The sequence below is a fragment of the Dama dama genome, chromosome 25 (assembly GCF_033118175.1).
Source record: "Dama dama isolate Ldn47 chromosome 25, ASM3311817v1, whole genome shotgun sequence".
Taxonomy (NCBI): domain Eukaryota; kingdom Metazoa; phylum Chordata; class Mammalia; order Artiodactyla; family Cervidae; genus Dama; species Dama dama.
The window spans coordinates 70,825,892-70,848,461 of NC_083705.1; the positions used below are offsets into that span (position 1 = coordinate 70,825,892).

Consider the following 22,570-nt stretch of genomic DNA (forward strand, 5'->3'; position numbering starts at 1 on the left):
TAATTTCTTTTTTTTCTTATATCTTCATCCACTTAATCTCATTAAGATTTTTATCAATCGAAGTCCTGTGCAAACTTTTTGTCATTTCATTTTCTAACTGCCAGGAAGGGCCCATCATGGACTAATACAGTGGTACCCAACCTTTTTGGCACCAGGGACCTATCTGTTAGCTGCTTAGTTGTGTCTGACTCTCTGTGACCCCATGGACTGTAGCCCGCCAGACTCTTATGTCCATGGAATTCTCCAGGCAAGAATAATGGAGTGGGTTGCTATGCCCTTCCCCAGGGACCTATTTAGTGGAAGACTACTTTTACATGGACTGGGGGTGGGGAGCTGGTCTCAGGTGATCAAATGGATTACATTTATGGTGCATGTTATTTCTAATCTAATGTTCTTGCTGATCTAACAGGAGGTACCAGTCCATGGCCCAGAGGTTCACACCCGTGGACTAACGTATACATTGGTAAGCACTGACTAACCTCTACAATCTTATGATGCAGACAATACCCTTGTCATATAAACAAGCAATTCATTTCAATTGCTTCTTTCATAAATATCTGAATTCATTTTCACAAAACACAGGCATTTAAAATAGTTTTAGAGGCAAAGACTAGCAAAGAATTACACTGGCACTTGACTAAAAGGGATGGGATGGGGAGGGAGGCGGGAGGGGGGATTGGGATGGGGAACACATGTAAATCCATGGCTGACTCATGTCAATGTATGGCAAAAACCACTACAATACTGTAAAGTAATTAGCCTCCAACTAATAAAAATAAATGGGAAAAAAAAGGAAAAGAAAAAACAAACAAAAAAAACTTCCCATATCACTCATTTGCCCTCTTCACTTTTAATCACAGAAGTCATGGGCTAATTATAGACTCTTTATGATACTGACCTTGGGGTTGATTACAAAGTAAGTTTTCACCAGGTGCTGCTTTAAATATGGGTCTCTAATGTCACCATCACCTTCTTCCACTTTGTAAGCTCCATTCAAGTGTTGCAGGGTAACAGAAGAAATGTGAACACGTCTGAAATTCCATTTGAAAAACCACAATCAAGATACAGAAGAAGGAACACACACGATTTTCTATTTATTTGGGACTTCAGAAAGAATTCCTTCTGCCCCAGGTGAAGGGTGAAGGAAAGGCTATAGGTTCATAGTCTGTTACCCACAGCTTTGGGAATATGCTCCCTGATATCAAGAGTTGCAAATATTCGGACCCTCTCTGCACTCAGAGAAACCTGCATGGTGAATTACAGCACATAAAAAGTGATCATACCAAATCTGGAGGTATGAGGATATTTTCTGAAATGCTCAGCAAAGTCATTTGAGAACACGTGCTAATATGCATGGGCTTCCCTTGTAGCTCAGTCAGTAAAGAATCTGCCTGCAGTGCAGGAGACCCAGGTTTGATCCCTGGGTTGGGAAGATCCCTTGGAGAAGGAAATGGCAACCCACTCCAGTATCCTTGCCTGGAAAATCTCAGGGACAGAGGAGCCTGGTGGGCTGCAGTCCATGGGGTCACAAAGTATGGGCTTTCCTCCTCAATGCCTGTCCTCATACTTCTCCAAATTACAGCACCTGCAAAGATTTTCTTGTCATTTGTCCAGAGGGTACCGTTTGCTTATTTTAATAGGACTGATTTCAGAGGTCACCAATAATAGAGAAAGGCCACATATCTCTGGTGCATCATAAGCCATCTTTAACTTAGGTTGCTATTCATAAATATGCAAATCAGTCAAAGTCTGTAACTCAGGGTCTGACATCCAGTCTCTAACCAGGGGTCCCAGGAGTGGTGGAATTGGGACTTGAGAGTTCACGTCCGTCTGGTTAACGGACGAGGTCACTGAGTAACATGGTACTAACCAGGCAACAGAAGTCACCGAGCACTGGGCAGTCAGCTCTCAGCCTGCGGACCAGGACTCCTACCCCAGAGCCTGCTGGATGGGAGGACACCCGCATCCCGCCTTACCCGGGGACCCCTCCAGCTTCCATGTGGTTGGCCAGGGTGACGTCATGTGACCACACGTCGTACTGCCACTTCTGCAGCCCGATCACGCCGCACAGGACGTTCCCAGAGTGCACCCCCACGCGCATGTTGATGTCCACTCCGGTGGCGTCCCTCACTTTCCTAGAGAGAAGGAAAGTCACATCACCCTCCAGGGCCAGTCTCTTCTTCCTGTCATTCCTGGCCAATTTTCTGGGCATTTTATTATTCAGAATGTCTCAAACTGTTGGAAATATGGTCATGAGTTCCTCCTGTGGCAGAAGATTGCTGCTCTGAGGCCAGAGAAAGGGTTTTTCTCTCTGGTTATTACCAGGCTAACCCATTAGCACCAAGCCAGTGCTCCAGCCAGTAAAGCCTCAGGCTGGCTGGGGCCGTGATGCAACATGTTGGTTGTAGCTTCTACTTTTCCAACCAATATGTATCAAGCACCCATCATGTGCTGACCCCCTCCTTGAAGTTTTCATACTGGACACCTGAGACATTGCCTTGTACTATTAGAAACAATCTTAGATGCCATTCGCAACTCTAATGCTTAGCATAGCGTATGTCCCCAAGGAATAATTTCTGCTGATGAAACAATAGGGCTTATTTGTGAGCTTAAATGACTTCAGCCTGAATAGGAATTAAAAAAGAAAATAACCACAAGCTGAATGCTTTTCCACTGTGCACAGTTCTTTAACAAAAAAAAAGAGGAGAGAGTCCTCTTTAAGAAGCTTTAATAATGCATAAGGTATCATGAAAAAGAAATGAATTGTAAAAACCACTTAAAAAACAGGATCCTGTCACCAATTCATTGAAAGAGACAAATGAAGAACTTCCTTTGATTAGGACAGACATACATACACGACCATGTGTAAAACAGATGGCTAGTGGGGAGCTGCTATATAGCACAGGGGGCCCAGCTCCGTGCTCTGTGATGACCCAGAGGGGTGGGGTGGGGAGGGAGGGGGAGGTCCACGAGGGAGGGGACAGATATTCATATATATACATGTACACATAGCTGACTCACTTCACTGAGTAGCGGAAACGAATACAACATTGTAAGGCAATTATATTCCAATTAAAAAAAAAAAAGAAAAAAGACAACTTCCTTTAAGGGAAAATGGCAATGCTTGGTGATGCCTCTTTGTTTCTGCCAGTCAAATATGTTTATCGATTAAAATATAGCTGTAAAAGAAGAAAGTGTCCCTAGCAGGAAGGTGTCCCTAGTTCCACGGAGCGAATCAGCCCAAGAGGAAACGTGGAGGGAAGTGATGACATTGAGCGCAGCACAGTTATGAGGAGGGGCTCCCAGGTGTGGGCAGCAGTAGAACCCGAAACACCTCAAAATGACACTGGTGCGCATGTGGGATGGCATCACCGACCCAACCGGCATGACTTTGAGCAAGCTCTGGGAGATGGTGAAGGGCAGCGAAGGCTGGTGTGCTGCCGTCCACGGGGGTTGCAAAGAGTCAGACACGACTGAGAGACTGAACAACAACGAACAATGATGAACGATGAACGTCAGGCTTAAATGATGAAGCAGAACCATCCGAGCATACTACGATAAAAAGAAACGGGTCCGTGATGTAAACATAAATGACCTCCTGTTTCTTTCCCTTCCCTTTCTATCATCCTTTTCTGTTTGCTGCTGCTAAGTCGCTTCAGTCGTGTCCGACTCTGTGCGACCCCATAGACGGCAGCCCACCAGGCTCCCCCGTCCCTGGGATTCTCCAGGCAAGAACACTGGAGTGGGCTGCCATTTCCTTCTCCAATGCATGGAAGTGAAAAGTGAAAGTGAAGTCGCTCAGTCGTGTCCGACTCTGCGCGAACCCATGGACTGCAGCCCACCAGGCTCCTCCGTCCATGGGATTTTCCAGGCAAGAGTACTGGAGTGGGTTGCCATGGCCTTCTCCACCTTTTCTGTTTATATTTTGTCATAAAAATGACAACCTATATCAAGTACTTTGCAAGTTGTCCACACCCTTCAGTCCTGCTCCCAGAAGGAGCATCTCCATGACACAGGAGGCTTGCCTTGCCGCTTTGCCTACATAAGCTCTGAGTGCAAATGGCTGCCAGGGGGTGTCTGGTCCTCCCCTCTGGTCTTGCTCATGCTGGTTTATCTCTGCTCCCCACCCTACCCAGCCCCGCTTCCTGACAGTGTCCAGGAGTAATCATAAAGCCAGTCTGACAGCAGTGACTGGTTAGTAACTCGAGTCTTTGAATTAATCATCTTCATGGGCTTAATGTCTGTTTTAGAAAAATGAGTTGATCAAGGGTTCAGATGAATTGACTGACCAGAAAAATTTTAATGCATGCAGATGCAGATGAAATCTGTGTGATCTATAGACAAATGTTGAAATGATGGCTTAGAGTTTGCGCTAATAGTAGACTATCTTTCTAATTTAAGAGGAGCTTTAATCACTTACAAAATCAGGGTTCTTAGAGCACTGCCTTGATTAAGAACAGTTTACATTTTCATGAAAGGAGGGAAAAACGTCTCTTTAATGCCGGGAATGTTCAAAAATTGCAGCCGAAGAACTTCTGCAGTGGTGACCTAGCTAACAGGGAATGAGGCTTTGAATAAATGTGGAGGTCCCGGCACTGAGGGAAAAACACGGACAGACATCCCTGGATCCGTGTTGCTGGTTCCCAGGAAAACTGGAGGTCATCTGGCAAAATTCCAAGTGCTAAGGGTATGCTTTCTCCTCACCAGCTTCAAAACCTGAAATTCCTGTATTCACTCTCATCTTATGGCTTAAGAATTGGGACTGGAAATGTTTGCTTGTGTATGTGATAGAACAAAGAGTTTCCAAAATCTGCCGAGGTGTTCTCTCTTTCCCTGGGCTTCCCTGGTGGCCCAGATGGTAAAGAATCTGCTGGCAATGCAGGAGACCCGGGTTCGATCCCTGGAGAAGGGAATGGCTACCCACTCCAGTATTCTTGCCTGGAGAATTCCATGGACAGAGGAGCCTGGAGGGCTACAGTCCATGGGGTCACAAAGAGTCAGACATGACTGAGCAACTAAACAACAACAAGAGTATTTTGTTGAATCAAATGTGCTACTGATCCCCATAATTTCATCCTTCACAAAACCCATTCATAAAGCCTGTTTCCTCTCGTGTTTGTTTTCAAACACTAAGGTGGCTTCCCGGGGTGGTTACAAATGTGAGAATATCTGTTAATTTTACATGGATTGAATGCACTTACATCTAGACCCATAATGTCCTGAATAGTTAATGACTTTTAGAATACAGTTGAAAAGCTTTTTTTTCCTTATGCCTCCAAAAAGACAGATGATTTATTTTGGGGGAGAAGCAGGGGGGACAGCTAATTCCCATACAAAGTATCTCAGGTGGCAAGCTGAGGCCACACTGCCCACTTCTCCCTTCTCGACTCTTCCTTCTTTTCCGCCCTATGTCTCTGCCCACCATTCCTGACTGCTGCGTAGTGGCCCCGACACTGCTGAGCTAGTGAGTCTGGACACTCAGGTCTGCGGACTCTGCTGAGGCTGGAGGTTTCATCATTCTTCCCTGGAAAGCACTGGAAACCCACCGTCAAACCTCTCAGTCCATTTCAGCCCACGGCCAATACCACAGTGGGCTAAACACAGAGACAACTAACTTGATTTGTTGCTTTCTCACTTAAAGTCCCAGTTACTCCAATTCTGAGAAAAGGAATTCAAACATCAAGCACATAATTCCCATCCCATTTAGAACAAAAATATGCAGAGGAGAAGAGAAAATCACTTGACCAAAAATAGGCAACCCCCTACCAAAAAACCCTCGAACTGAAATTTTTCAATCAAACAATCAACAAACAAGAGCTTTTATCATTTATAAGACTATCATGGCTTCTATGAAGGCAGTTATAAAGGTACCAGCAGTGAAAAGTTATAAAGGCAGTTATATTACGGTACCAGCAGTGAAAATTCACTTTGTGGCTCACATTTTCACACTACACTTGTCAGCTATAATGATACCATTATTCTTTGTAAGCAAATATTCTCTACAAATCTTACAATGAAAGAAACTACAGATACAAAGCAGAAAACTATTATGGATAAAAACTGAAACGAAATTCATAGAGCTGAGTGTGTTTGATTAGATGGAGTTATTCTGGGCTGGATTTTCCTATTCATTGCAGTCTGGTGGTAAAAACCACTTTCTCTCTTACAATTTACATGTACTTGTCAAAAATCAAGAGAGACATTAAGAGTACAAAATTTTCCCTTAAGATTGGAGGAGACTTTTCAATTGTTTACAAAGAAATTATCTTTGAAATTAATGACACAGACCCTTCCCATTTCTAACACAGTGTTCCTGTGAAATAAGATAAATAATAACAATACAAAACACAGAGCCTTACTCTGGACTGAGTTCTCACATGCCGACAAATGAGTCTTTGCCGGTTTAAACGAACAATCATGTATATAGTTTCAGCAGACAAAAAACCAGAAGCAGTTGTAAGAACGACAATGAAAATGTATTATGCAGTTTAGAAGGCTCCTGCTAAGCATTACACTTACTTTATGGCTTCACACATATCCAGTCCCATTTTCACACAATTCTTGGCATGGTTAGGGAGAGAGATAGGCAGTCCGGACACACAGTAGTAGCAGTCCCCTAAGATTTTTATTCTCATGCATTCATTCTCCTGAAAGAAGAAGTCACAGAATTTCAACTGCATTGCGCGTGTGCTAAGTCGCTTCACTTGTGTCCAACTCTTTGAGACCCTATGGACTGTAGCCCGCCAGGCTCCTCTGTCCATGAGATTCTCCAGGCAAGAATATTGGAGTTGGCTGCCATGCCCTCCTCCCTAGGGGATCTTCCTGACCCAGGGATTGAACCCCTGTCTCTTGCATCTCCTGCATTGGCAGGAGAATTCTTTACCACCGTGCCAACCTGAGAAGCTGCAAACCAGTTCAGTTTCCCTTAACTGCCCATCAAGACTGAGCCACCCTCACCCACACACCCCTTTACCAAAGCAGGAAGGATGAGGGCAAGGGGTGGGAGGGGAAGGCTGAGAGAGGATTCTGGAATGAATTACACTTAGCAGAGAAATGTGAAGCTAGGCCCATGCTTTGTAGTCTGAACATCCTCAAATACTGACAGTGAAATGAAACGTTCTGTGCAGAGTAGAATTTTTCAGAATAGAAAATGGTGATCAGAACTCAATTGGAATTAGAACTGTATGTCATTTCCTACTATGGTCATGGTTTTCCTCACTTCTTTCAAAGCTGAAGTGAATTCTTACCTGCAGACATGTAGCTTCTGATAAACATCACTACAGTATAATGCAGTATAATGAGACACCATTCAACATTGCCAAATGATTTAAAACTTAATTCTGACCTTAGGTTAAACCAATTTAATATCAAGTTAGATGAACTCATTTTTCTTGGCTGGGTTGTATTTATAATTACAATATCGAGATCAATTTCATTCATATGCATCAATCCTACACTAACCTTTTCAACTAGCTTATAGACTCTTCACTCAAATTTAAAATAAATACATAGATAAAGAAGTACCAAACACAGATTTTTTTTCCCCTTCTTAACACACAGGCTTATGGATAAACTGAAAATATTTGAAATAATAAAATGAACGTAAGATCTTTTTGTCCTTAAAACATGCGTTAGATTTATGGAAGGTTTTCACACATTTCTCTCCCTGTCTCATAGAAAGCTCGTGTACTTCCATGCTTATCTACAGCACTGCAGATGGTGTGTTAATAAATCTTGATAGCAATTTTATATAATAAAAAGGACAAACATTGTTTATTAATCAGGTTCACCTCCCTGATAGCTCAGTTGGTAAAGAATCTGCCTGCAATGCAGGAGACCCTTCTTCGATCCCTGGGTTGGGAAGATTCCCTGGAGAAGGGAAAGGCTACCCACTTCAGCATTCTGGCCTGGAGAATTCCATGGACTATGTAGTCCATGGGTTTGTAAAGAGTCGGACTTGATTGAGTGACTTTCACTTTCACTTCCTAAATATGTATTCTGAGTCTAGAAACAGTAAGATTAATAACAGTGAAATCTTGGTAGCCTTAACAAAGACCAGTTGACTGTATGGGATTATTTTTGGTTTCTCTATGGTGTTCTGTTGGTCTATATGTCTGTTCCTAGTATCTTACTGGTTTGAATTGTTGTAGCTGGAAGATATTTTGAAACCAGGAAGTATGAAGCCTCTAGCTTTGTTCTTCTTGCTCAAAATTGCTTTGGATATCTGTGGTCTCTTGTGAGTCTATATAAATTTTAGGATTGATTTTTTTCTATTTCTGTAAAAACTGTATTGGGCTTTTGACTGGGATTGCATTGCATCTGTAGATGGCTTTGGGTACTATTTTAACAAGATTAATTCTTCCAACCCATGAATATGGAATATCTTTCTACTTATTTGTGCCTACTTATATTTCTTTCATCAGTGTTTTATAGTTTTTGGTGTGTAAGTCATTCACTTGCTTAGTTAGGGCTTCTCAGGTGGTGAAGTGGTAAAGAACGGCCTGCTAATGCAGGAGACGTAGGAGACGTGGGTTTGATCCCTGGGTCAGGAAGATTCCCTGGAATAGGAAATGACAACCCACTTCAGTATTCTTGCTGATAAAATACATGGCCAGAGGAGCCTTATGGGCTACAGTTGATGGGGTCATAAAGAATCAGACACGACAGAGTATAGTCTGTTTAGTTAAGTTTATCCCTAAGTTTTTCAATCTTTTTGATGATAATGTAGATGGAATTGTTTCCTTGATTTTCTTTTGAGATACTTCATTGTTAGTGTATAGAAACACAACAGATCATTGGACACATACGTTGAATCCTGCAACTTTACTGAGTTTAACAGTACTAACAGATTTTTATGCTTCCCTCGTAGCTCAGTTGGTAAAGAATCTACCTGCAAGGCAGGAGACCCGGGTTCAGTCCCTGGGTCGGAAAGATCTCCTGGAGAAGGAAATGGCAACCCACTCCAGTATTCTTGCCTGGAGAATCCCATGGACAGGGGAGCCTGGCAGGTTACAGTCCACGGGGTCACAAAGAGCCAGACACGACTTCACGACTAAACCACCAACCACTGCCACCAACAAATTTTTGTGAACTCTTTAAAGTTTTCTACATATAAGGTCATATCATATGCAAACAGTAATAATTTTACTATTTTTTTGACTGGAATGCCTTTCTTTTTCTTGCCTAAGGCCTGTGTCAAGAACTTCCAGCACTACGTTGAAATGAACTGGTGAGAGCAGGTGTCCTTGTCTTCTCCCCAGTCTTAGAAGAAAATGTTTGTTTTTCACTGCTGAATATGATGTTCACAGTGGGCTTTTCACATATAGCTTTATTGTGTTGAGCTGAGTTCCTTCTTATAAGTTGAGAGGTTTTACTCATAAAAGGGTGTTCAGTTTTGTCAAATGCTCTTTCTGCAATTGATTGAGATGATTATGTGTTTTTTATCCTTCATTATGTTAATGTAGTATGTATATATCTCATCAATTGATTTGCTATGCCATCCAACTTGCATCCCAGAGATAAATCCCATTTGGTCATGGTATATGATTTTTCTTAATGTGCTGTTGAATTTAATTTGTTAATTAAAATAAATTCTTCAGCGCTCAGCCTTCTTTGAGCTTTTGAACTGTGGTGTTGGAGAAGACTCTTGAGAGTCCCTTGGACTGCAAGGAGATCCAACCAGTCTATCCTAAAGGAGATCAGTCTTGAATATTCATTGGAAGGGCTGATGCTGAGGCTGAAGCTCCAGTACTTTGGCCACCTGATGTGAAGAGCCAACCCATTAGAAAAGACTCTGATGCTGGGAAAGACTGAAGGCAGGAGGAGAAGGGGACGACAGAGGATGAGATGGCTGGATGGCATCACCGACTCAACGAACATGAGTTTGGGTAAACTCCAGGAGCTGGTGAAGGACAGGGAGGCCTGGCGGGCTGCAGCCCGCGGGGTGAGAAGAGTTGGGCAGGATCCAGTGACTGAACAACAGCAACAGCAGAGTGAAATAAGCCAGAAACAGAATGACAAACGCGACGTGACGCCGCCCATAAGAGGAGTCACTGGTCAAACACAGAAACGGAGTGGAGGATGGGGGCCTCCAGGCCTGGGAGGGGGGAAGTGGGGAGGTGCTGGTCAAAGGGTAAAAAGTTCCAGCTATGCATGATGAGTAAGTCCTAGAGATCTACTGTACAGCACAGTGTCCATAGCTAACGATACTATACTGTATACCTAGACACAGGCTGCAAAGGGAGATCTTAAGTGTTTTAATCACAAAATAATAATGATAATGATGATAATGATAATGATAATAAATTAAGAGGGAAAAATGAAGATCTGTAGGTGATAGATGATTATGGCATAGATTGTAGTGATGGTTTCAAGGGTGTATCCCTAAGGCTCAATAAGTTGTATGCATATTAAATATGTACAGCTTTTTGTAAGCCAACTATACCTCATTAAAGTGGATAAAATATCACAGTGAATGAGCAATGACGCTGAATTCCTTAAAGTAATGTGCTTTTTGTGGCATTCAGTCAATGGACTGAGCTGTTTGCTTACAAGGCTCTCTGATTCCATGATCTGAACTATGAGACATGAACTGATATCCAAAGCATGCTGCCCCTGTGACCAACAATGGGTGGACCAAGCTATCCTAGTCCAGACTCTGATATTGCCTGGACATTCCTTTGTTATAATCATCAGAGCGGAGCAGGAAATCACACTGATTACGTCTTCTATGGGATATAAACTCAGTCCTCCTCAAATTCATATATTGAAATTCTAACCCCTGGTACCTGTAAATGTGACTTTATTTGGCAATAGGGTTATTGTAGACGTAATTAACTAAGATAAGGTCATACAGGAGTAGAAACTGTTTCTCCTTCAGTCGTGTCCGACTCTGTGTGACCACATGGACTGTAGCCCGCCAGCCTCCTCTGTCCATGGGATTTTCCAGGCAAGAATACTGGAGTGGGTTGCCATTTCCTGCTCCATACAGGTGGAGGCCTGTATTAGGGTGGGCCCCTAATCCCGTATGATTGGTGTCCTTATAAAGAGAAGTAATTTGGACACAGAGCTCTGAACACAGGGAAAATGCCATCAGAACACTGGAACCTTGTTGTCACCAGCCAAGACTGGAAAGTTTCTTCCTAACGTGTCACCAGGTAGGGCAGCAAAAATGACCTTTTATTAACTCAAATTTCCAAGGTGTTATTTTTTAACAGATAATCTCTCTATGCTTTTATTTGGTTTAATAATCATTCATTGACAAGTATTTCCTTTCCCCTGCTTAGGTCACAAGGAACCAATAATTGGCAACATAGACAACTGGCTGCTCCTTCATGGAGAATACAGTCAAGATATTGTTTTCTTTTTTCTCCTAAAGATGAGCCCTCCCAACCACAATGCAACGTTTTCCCTTGGTTTGGTAAAGGAAGGAATCAGAGCTGTAGTCTCAGTGAATTGTTTAGAATCCCCAGTGAAATCGTCATGGTCAGTTGGGCAATATAAGGCATCTCATGGGGAGCTTGACCGAGGAGTGACTCTGTGAACATCTGAAAGCCAGATTTGTGCCTGGGAGCTTGGCTGGAATGTTCTCTATTGTTTAAGTGTGAGGGAAATTTCACCATGAACTGAACTTAGAGCTAACTCTTCCTAATGTAAAAAATACATTTTGATAAGCATAATAAAGGATTTTTGTTGGGAACCATCCAAAGACAAAAATTAAGACCAGAAACATTTTATGAGACAGAAATAGAGGGCTAGCAAGAAAAAAATACCAATATTCCCACCAGAACTCTTAATCGTTCCAATATATAAGTCTGGAGTGTGGTCTGGTATGGTTTTAAATCAGCTGTCATCATTTCTTCTCTGAAACTTCCCACAAATGAGCATATGAATGGTGAATACTGAGCTTACATCTCTGCAAGTGGCACAAGGGCCAATGGATGAAAATCAAACAGCAGTAAATTAGGCCTTAGGAAGAAGGGATGCATCCTGTCTTAAGGATTTTCCCAGCATGCCGCTTAACACTGTGAATATGTAAAGGTTACAACTGGAGAGGAAATTATGTTTCCAACTCATTGACATCAAAATGCCTAAAAAGAGAAGCTAAGAACAGCACAGTGCAGAGAGATGTGCAAATCAAGTCTCGTTTGTCTTGAATGTATTTATTATATGTGTGCTGAATTATATATAAGCCAGAGTCTTAAAAATAAATGAAAACATATGCTAGTTATATGCTACAGCACTTTCTCTTTCCCAGTGTAGGTCTGAGACTTATCAATGGCAAATAAGTCCAACAAATCTAAGATTCCTAAAGGAAGCTTTTATGAAGAGGCAAAAATCTGGTAAGGACCAAGAAAAGGTAAGCCCAAATTTGATATATCCTCAAAATAGAAAGCAATCACGAATACTCACCTTTGCAATTTGATCGAACTTTCCAAAGAGTTCATTCAGCATGTGGACAAGTTCTCCAGGGGAGCAGTCACTGGCCAGACGGGTGAACCCGACAATGTCCGCATAGAGGATACTGTGGGAACAAGCCAAGGGATGCATATGTGCAAGCTTATATTTGCTAAGAAAGCAATGGTAGTCTTCCCCACTAAAAGAGGACAATTTCTTACATTTTACATTTTTGCAAAACATCATTCCCCTGGGTATGGAATACATAAACATGTTGCTAAACTTTCCCATTAATTTTTTTGATGTTACATTTTTATAATTAAGATCAGGGAAGAAAGCCATGTGATCCACTTTCTCTATTCTAGTCCATTCTTACTGACAACACTTCTCCTCTCAGGGCCAGCCCCTCCTTCCCATTCTGGCTTATGTGGTCCTCATCCTGACAGTTCATTACAGTGTCATAATTCTGATATCAAAGGAATATGCTTCTGTTTGAACTGTTAAGTGATTTTATATTATAAGTATTCCTAAGTAGAAGAAGCAAAATCATAAAAGTCAAATCCTGTTTTTTGATTGAAAGACAAAATTCTGGGTTCTTTGCTAACTTCCAGGAAAGGAGATGCCTCTTCCTAAAGCTCAGAGCTGAGTTTGGGGGAAGCATTAAACGAGGAAGGATGCCAACTAATGTCCAGTTACAGTAATAACAAGTATTATAAAGGCAAACAGTAGAATGCCATCAATCAGAGTACTAGGGGTGGTAAGCTGAGCACCGAAGAATTGATGCTTTTGAACTGTGGTGTTGGAGAAGACTCTTGAGAATCCCTTGGACTGCAAGGAGATCCAACCAGTCCATCCTAAAGGAGATCAGTCCTGGGTGTTCATTGGAAGGACTGATGTTGAAGCTGAAACTCCAATACTTTGGCCACCTGATGCGAAGAGCTGACTCATTGGAAAATACCCTGATGCTGGGAAAGACTGAAGGCAGGAGGAGAAGGGGACAACAGAGAATGAGATGGTTGGATGGCATCACCGACCCAATGGACATGAGTCTGAGTAAGCTCCGGGAGCTGGTGACGGACAGGGAGGCCTGGTGTGTTGCAGTCCATGGGGTCGCAAAGAGTCGGACATGACTGAGCAACTGAACTCTGAACTGAACTGAGGGGAGGTGAAGAATCTGGGACACAGTCACTAAGGAACTGATAGCACAGCTTCCCCTCACAGCATGTACTGGCTGGGGGGTGAATGTGAGATTCCTTAGAGTTTTGTATGCGTTTAGCTAACCTTGATGAATCAGGATAGAAGAACACAACACCTGCGTGTGCATTACAACTTTACCTACACAGCAACGTGCTTATGTTTTACATAAAGACCTATTATGTGTTCAGTTGTGTCTGACTCAGACCCCATGGACTGTAGCCCACCAGGCTCCTCTGTCCACGGGATTCTCCAAGCAAGAATACTGGAGTGGGTTGCCATTTCCTCCTCCAGGGGATCTTTCCCACCCAGGGACTGAACCCACTTCTCTTGTATTTCCTGACTTGCCAGGTGGATTCTTTACCACTGTGCCACCTGGGAAACCCCGAAGATCTAATAAAGAAGCCTAAAATTGCTGCTGACAATTTGAGTTTCAGGTAATACATACAGTATGGTTTAAGATGGGCCATGAAACAAAAATAACTGCCAATTCACACTCATTAGGATAGCTTTTTTTTTTTTTTTTAAGGAAAATAACAAGTGTTGCTGAGGATGTAGAGAAATTAGAACTAGTAAGCATCCTAGGGGAAATGTAAAATGGTATAGGCACTACAGAAAAGAGTGATGTTTCTTCAAAAAAATGAAACAGAATTACTGGATGAACTGGCAATTCCACTGCTGGGTATACACCCCAAAGAACCGAAAGTAGGAACTCAGATATTTATATACCCGTGCTCTCACCCTGCCTCAGGATGAAAAGGCCATAGGTTTCAGATTTCTTTTAAAATTAATTGGTACTGCATGACATTTAAGCTTCTGTATTTTCAAGTTTTAAGTTATGTATTTACTTTAGGCGCTTCCCTCCTGGCTCAGACAGTAAAGACTGCCTGCAATGCAGGAGACTCAGGTTTAATCCCTGAGTTGGGAAGATCCTCTGGAGAAAGGAATGGCAAGCTATTCCAGTATTCTTGCTTGGAAAATTCCATGGACTAGGGGGAACCAGGTGGGCTACGGTCCACGGGGTCACAGAGTCAGACACGACTGAGCGACTAACATTAACACTTTTATTTAGGATCCCAAATATATTTTCTGAATTTAAATTTGATTCAATCCTGCAAACATATTGTATGGTCTCTGAAGGCAGCTGAAGCTGCTTCACCAACCCTTTGCCTTAGACTGTGTGGTAACTGGCTTCCAAGATGGCCCCAGTCATCCTTACCTCCCTTGTATTGTCCCTCCCCATAATGGCTAGGAGTGACTTGTGTAACTAATAGAATACTGTAGGCATAGCCAGAAATGACCTTCTATAAGAGACACTGCAATTTCTACCTGGCTCTCTCTTGGATCCTTCCCTCTGGGGAAGCAAGCGGCCATATTGTGAGGACACTCAAGCAACACGTGAAGAGGTCCAGTGATGAAGATCTGAGGCCTCCAGGCAACAGGAAGTTAACCTGTCCACCAGGTGAGAAGCCACATCTGGAGCACAGCCCCCAGCAGCCTGAAGCCTCATGGGGAAGTCTATGCCAGAACCATTTAAGATGCTCCCAAACTCCAGCCCACAGAAACTGTGAGATGTCTATGTTCTTTAAAACCACTAAGTTTGGGGGTAATTTGTTACATAGAAATTGATAAGATAGATATTATGCAGACTCTTTATCAACTGCCTGAAATTGGTCGTGTCATCCGTTATTTTTGCAGGTCTAGGGTTCCTGAACTATATCAAAACCACTTACAGTCTGTGATCCTCTTTAGATACAGACATATTAATATTTATTTTTACACATTTTGAATACCAATAAGTAACTTAAAAATATTTCAGGAGATGGAAGGGCCATTCCTGATTTTTAGACAGTTAAGGCTAGAAAGAGCAATTTCTAGTAAAACACAACTTATCAGATACTATAAATTTTTTTTCTTTAATCATGTAGGCAAAAATGCTTAAAAACCTAAAGGCAAGCTAGTGTTTTAAATAATTTCACTCATTAATATGTATGAATGTTCTCTCTCTGTGTTTATATATATATATACATACACACACACACACACACACACACACATATATATACACACATACACACCCATAGTTTATTATTCAAAAAAATGATGGGGACTTAAAAATATTTACTCCTGGTTCCTCATTGATATGCAACTTTTTTCTGTTATCTCCCTCTCAATAAACACTTCTTATTGTATATTAGCTCTTGTGTGCTTGGGCCACACCTCTTTCTAAAATCATGTGTTAAAATGAGATTTGTTTTAGCAATGCAGTTAAGCTACAGTTAGTGTTTCCCTGGTGGCTCAGATGGTAAAGAACCTGCCTGCAATGCTGGGTGTGATCCCTGGGTCGGGAAGATCCCCTGGAGAAGGGAATGGCAACCAACTCCAGTATTCTTGCCTGGAGAATTCCATGGACAAAGGAGCCTGGCCGGTTACGGTCCATGGGGTCGCACAGAGTCCGACACGACTGAGTGACTAACAGTTTCACTTTCATTTTAAGCTACAGTTAAATTTATTTCTTATTAATAAATTTCAGAAATCCTTGACCTGAAGTAATCGGACCTAAGGCAGCAACATGCAATGGAAAAAGTCTGGAGTTGGGGGCAAACTGCCTGAGTTTGATTCTAGACGATGAGCTACACGTTTCAGCTTTGTTTGTGGTTGTTGTTAATAAACTGTTGAATGGAGGGGCGAGTAACCCTGACAACTAAAGGAGTAACGTGATGAATGAGGCAGGCACAAGTTACTCACTGAGATAACCCAGCCAGAAGAGCAAGCATCACTGCAATATAATGGAACAGATGGAAGGACAGGCCTCCATGCAATTGGGATCAGAAACAGGTCGGCATGGAGGTGAGGACCAGAGTGCCTATGTCTGGAGGGGCCAGAGACCACGAGGAGAATGGGAGGGAACACCCACTCCAGACTGAAATGAGGACCCACCTGGCACCCGTCCAGAGCTCAAGGGAGAAGGGGTCCTACATGACCTCTCTCCTGACCACAGTTCCTTGTTAGTTTTCCAGGCTCCCTGGGAAGCATATATGACTGCCACTCTTGGACAAGCTGTACTTTCAGTGTAATTTAGTTAAGGTGCACGCTGGTCACCTACGATGCTGGTACTGGCCATACCCAGAGACACCCCCCCCCCCCCTTTCCTGAGGGACAGCAGGACACCCAGCCTCCCTGGAAAGTGCTGGCTCCCTGAGACCCTGCTCCTGCCAAGCCCATCTTGAGGAACCAGTCCTTGTGCCTAGAGCCCACCGACTCTCTAATCTTACTGAGATACCGAGTCCTAGGTTCCTGGGACACAGGGAGATCTGACCTGAGAGTTCCCAGAATGAAGGCCCCACCGGCCACTTCTCTCCCCTTTGTAATGGCTGGTCCCAAAAGGCAACAAGTAGAAAGGCCTGTTTTCTCATCTGAATGAGCGGGAGGCCCTCGCGCACTGGTAGGTGGAGAGGACACTATGGTTTGCGCCAAGATGAACACCTCCGAAGGCCACGTGACGCTGTCAGACGGGGACTTCCGGTGACCTACATCCGCCGCCTTCCGGTGACCTACATCCGCCGCCCGGCGTCCGGCTCCGCAGCCTCGCTGAGGGGGGAAGACGGCGCGGCGTACCTGACGTTGGTGTGCCGCTTGACGTAGAGGTTGTGGAAGTTGTTGGTGTTCTCCATCTGGCCGGCTTTGGGGCCCTGCAGCCTCTGGATGATCTCAGCTTTCATCTCCATGGCTATGTGTGCCGGCAGCAAGGACAGCAGGAGCCGCTCCTGAAACCAGGGTGGAAGGAAGACAGAGAGATGTCACACCACTGAGGTCACAGCAAGGACCGAATGAAACCATCACGGAGCGGGGCCAAGCTGAGGACTCTAACAAGTTCAAATACAGATTCTAGAGATAACATGTTAAAAAAAAATCCAATTTTCCAAGGTCAGAGTGTGTTATTAGATTATTTATTGAGTTCTAAGCATATGTTCTGCAGTGCAAAGAAACGGAAGGCATAGTTATTTCCCCAAGGATATTATTTATCTATTGTGATTTTAAAGGAGTGAAATGGAAATAATACGAAGATGCCAGAAACCAGTGGTCAGTCGGAGATAGAAGACTCTCATTTTGCCTACTTGTTCGCTTGAGAGATAAAGTACAAGATATATTGCACTTTTGAAAGTCAAGCAATATTCCACATTTCCTAAATAAGATAGTCACATTTTCAAACATTTCATTTCCTCTGTGGTGATCATACAGTCCTTTTTCGTGATTCTGAACTATTATAAAGACAGAGTCAGAAATATTAGTCTCTGAGAAAATGTCATCTATGAGAAACTATAGGTGGGTCACAAAGAAATGACAACATATGAGCCTTTCTTATTTTTTTAGTCTTTAAATTCAGTAAATGCTGTACATGATAGCATGCAATATTATACATATGTTAATATGCATTTATTATACTTAGAATGGTACTTTTTCATTCCCTTTAAAGAAACTGTAATTTTTTTTTTTTTTTTGAGAAGAAGTATCACAGAAGGTCAATCTTTGAAAGTTGATATTTACTCTAGAGTACTTTAAACATAAATCTATTATAGAAAACACCACATATTCCTCAGGTATTGTGGATTCAGCTAGTGATATTCAGTGTGTATAAATGAGCACCTGTTGAGCAAAAGAGTTTCTCTTCTTCCACATTTTTCTCTTTAACAGATTTCTTTTTGGACAAAGTGGTGAGAGAGTAGAGGAGGGTGGGTGAAAGTGGGCTTTGCCCCCAGATGCACTGGCCCACATGTTTGTCCCCTGGATCCACCCACAGCGCACGTCACTTTGGGATGGTTGGGAACTTTCATGATGGAGCAGAGGGGAGGCCAGAAGCACATCTTGATGTAGATGAAATGACCCTCACCACAGCCTATCCCCAGCCTGCTCCAGGAAAACACAGGTGCAAAGTCAACAGGAGACTCCGTGCGGGCCTGTGCGGGGCCTCAGTGCGTGGTCGGGGGCGTCTCTCCATGAACTGGCATATCTGAGTGTTGGTCACCTGTTCTTTCCTTCCTTCATTCACCCAATCAGGAAACATCCATCACTGCCCACGGAACGGCGGACTCTTGACGAGTACTAATGATAAACGCGAAGATGAAGGAGACGGTGTCTCCAGCAGCACAGCTGTCAGAGGAGACTAGGACAGGCTGGTGTTTGGAGGCATCCACACACCTTGGAAAACAGAAGGGAACTAACAGAGCAGGAGCCCCTGCCATGCACCACATGCTTCCAGAAGCTCTTTATGTGCTACATCAATATCAGAAAAAGAGTGTAGATAGTTCAGTCTTAGGGGAAAAGGATTGACAAGTCCCCATATTTTTTAGAAAAAAAAATATTTTGAAGGGGTAGCGATACCACTAGATTTCATTGTGGACAGTGGCAATATAACCCCTTATGTGGTTCCTTGCACTCACAGAGACTGGTGATGTGAAGGGCAGTTAAGTGGGGGGCGCTTTTTTATTGTTTGATGTCTCAGCTCCTAGGAGTTCCTGGAAAGTAGCATTTTCTCTGTAGTTATTTGCTGAATGAATGAATGCCCTGCAGTGCATTTTGTCTGGGGCATAATAGAGAAAAATCCCATTTCAAAGTCCGTGTTCATTGTTGGTACTGCATATGGTAGAGACCCGGGTAGGCAGGGCTTATGTTTCAAGATCAGGTTAATGACCTTTTTAGTCATCAATACCAGGCCTGGGCAAAATCTGGGTCAGCGATCTTCACCCAAAGGGAAATTTAACTATTCTGCAAAGCAAGGCAATGCTTATTTTGGGTTTTTCACTCTGGCAGACAATGACACTGGGAGAAAGAGTGACTGCCTCTGGAGATACAAGAGGAGTCCCAACTTCACATCAGCAGGCTGCACCCAAGGAGAAAGGGAACACTCAAAGTGTCTCCTGGTTGGAAAACCATTGGTAAACACCAGCAACCGCTTCAAATTACATTTTGATTTGATTCCTATTCTGAGCTTGAATTTCCTTCCATTATTCTCCAAGTTTCACTAACGACCTAACAATACAACAGCATCATGTTAGCTTAAAGGTGAGGAGGTGAATTCCAATTTTGGACTAAAGCAAAATTTTGAGAGAGCAGGAACCCTGTCCAATGGCGAGACCTCTCAGCATGCAGACAAGGGCCAAGATGAACAACAGCAGGATGAGAGAGAATAACTGAGTTCAATAATAGAAGAAGAAATCAAGTCATGTTTTGGTTTGTTAACAGAACAAGTGACCCCAGAAAAATGGAGCCACTTGGAACTCAGATTACCAAGAAATTACTAATGATGTGAAAAATATTGTTCAGTCGCTCAGTCATGTCTGACTCTTCGCAATCCCATGGACTACAGCACGCCAGGTTGCCCTATTCATCACCATCTCCCGGGGCTTGCTCAAAGTCATGTCCATCGAGTTGGTGATGCCATCCTACACGCTCATCCTCTGTTATCCCCTTCTCCTCCTGCCCTCGATTTTTTCCCAACATCAGGGTCTTTTCCAATGACATGAAAAATGGATATCCATATTTTAAAACTTAGAATAAAACCTGTATCCTTGTTACACACAAATTGAGAGTTCAAAACATTTGGCTGATGATCTAGTGTCTATACAAATCTGATCCATCTACTATCTCAGAACCCAATGAAAAGGTAGTGGGATTTATTTTTAAAATAAATGGCACTTTACTACCTTTTGTAATCTTACTACAAAGTAGAGCTATTCTATCATCTACTTGTCTTTTGCTACTCACCCATCAAATACATGTAACTGCCTCTTTGTTTTTTCTACATTTTTGGCTTCCATGACCAACCAGATGGTTAGACATTTGGGAAGTCTGAAAGTCACAAAATACGTGATACATCCAAGGAAGTACTTAGATGATAGACTTTGCTTCTTCAAGTTTGGAACCAAGTTATGCTAATGTTGCCTTCACTCAACTCCATTTTGGTAGCTGTTGAGCACACTGTATGTACTGAGTAACTCTGTATGGGATGGTCTCTGTTTCTCTATTTATTGATCACTGTATTGGATGAGGTCAAAATTGTAAAAAGGAGTCATAATGTTCAAAATCTGTTTAAACAAATAGAGGAAATCTAGGGAGAAAACTGTGGAATTGATGTCAACAGTCAGAAGACTCATCTGGTCATCCTCTAAGGCATGATGAAAGCAGACCCAGATGGGAGACAAAGGAGGCATGTTACTGTGTGTTAGGTGCTCAGTCATGTCTGACTCTTTTGTGACCCAATGGACCCTGGCAGGCTCCTCTGTTCATGGGATTCTCTGGGCAAGAATACTGGAGTGGGTTGCCATTCTCTTCTCTAGAGGATCTTCCTGACCCAGAAATAGAACTCATGTCTCCTGCATTGTAGGCACATTCTTTACTGAGTCAGTCAGTTCAGTTCAGTTGCTCAGTTTTGTCCGACTCTTTGCAACCCCATGGACTGCAGCACACTAGGCTTCCCTGGAGCCTACTCAAACTCATGTCCATCAAGTCAGTGATGCCATCCAACCATCTCATCCTCTGTCGTCCCCTTCTCCTCCTGCCTTCAATCTTTCCCAGCATCAGAGTCTTTTCAAATGAGTCAGTTCTTTGCATCAGGTGGCCAAAGTATCGGAGTTTCAGCTTCAGCATCAGTCCTTCCAATGAATATTCAAGACTGATTTCCTTTAGGATGGACTGGTTGGATCTCCTTGCAATCCAAGGGACTCTCAAGAGTCTTCTCCAACACTATAGTTCAAAAGCATCAATTCTTCTACTGAGTCAGAGATGCCATCAAATCTCTATCATAAAGCAAGCAGACCTTGAACACAGATTTATTAACTTTTAAAACAGTGACAAGAAATGCTGGCATGTAGGATATAATAGATTATGAATCTGGTCTAGGCTATCTATTTAGAAATCTCAGTGGAATCTGTGTCTACAGAGATGTCTGGTGATCAACTTAATTAGATTACAACCAGCTTTGTACTTTCTGATGGATGACGGATGAGTCAAGGGCTAAGAAAAACCAAAGTGTACCAGGTCACAAATCTCAGTTGACATCCTTCTGCATTATTACCTTATGAGGATAACTTGTGTGTCCCTGTGGACTCAGCACAGTCTTCTGTTGAATTTAAAGGTATCAGTCGATTCTCCCATGGTTTACATTCACTTCCAGTCATGGTTCTGAAGCCCATGTTGTTGGTGTCCTAACCATATTCCCTCTCCCTTCCTTGGAGGTCGCCTGCAGCCTGGTTCTTTCTAAATCTGCAGTTTCCTGTGCCTTAACCAATGAGGAAGTGATTGGTGGATAAATATCCCAGCACCCGCACCCATGTCCTCAGTGGGGAGATCTGAGCATCTCCCACTCTTCCCTCTGAGGGTCTCCAGATGGACTGAGCCGCTGATGCCAGCCGCCCCTTTCAGTAGCTGGAGTTGGACCCTGCCTGATTCACTCCCTCACTTGGCCACCTGAAACCACATCCAACTAAATGTCCAAACTCATCCTCATCTGAGTGTTGCTCAGGGTAAACCTAACTGAGACTTTTGCAAGCACCTTTGTTTTCTGCCTGGACTTCGTTTCCACCACGACTTCCTGGTGGCTCAGATGGTGAAGCGTCTGCCTACAATGTGGCAGACTCGGGTTCAATCCCTGGGTTGGGAAGATCTCCTGGAGAAGGCAATGGCAACCCACTCCAGTATTCTTGCCTGGAAAATCCCATGGACGGAGGAACCTGGTAGGCTATAGTCCATGGGGTCACAAAGAGTCGGACACGACTCAGCGACTTCACTTTTTTCACCTTTTTTTAGTTTTCTGCCTACAGTCTGTAATAAGAATACACTAAATCCCAAGGGGCTTCCCAGATGGCTCAGTGGTAAAGAGTCTGCCTGAAATGTAGGAGATTCAGGAGTCATGAGTTCGATCCCTGGGTTGGGAAGGTCCCCTGGATGAGGACATGGCAACCCACCCCAGTATTCTTGCCTG

At 43.1% G+C, this 22,570-nt stretch overlaps 1 protein-coding gene across 1 annotated transcript in view; it reads right to left on the reverse strand.

Moving 5' to 3' along the window:
• The window catches only part of ADCY2 (adenylate cyclase 2), a 455,550-nt gene that overhangs the window by 130,702 nt on the left and 302,278 nt on the right, over positions 1-22,570 (reverse strand). The window contains exons 5-9 of the mRNA XM_061129349.1: positions 17,209-17,357; positions 12,412-12,523; positions 6,520-6,647; positions 1,977-2,135; positions 899-1,031 (exon numbers count right to left, since the gene is read on the reverse strand). Coding sequence (XP_060985332.1) covers positions 899-1,031; positions 1,977-2,135; positions 6,520-6,647; positions 12,412-12,523; positions 17,209-17,357 — 681 coding nt within the window. The remainder of the gene's footprint in view (positions 1-898; positions 1,032-1,976; positions 2,136-6,519; positions 6,648-12,411; positions 12,524-17,208; positions 17,358-22,570) is intronic.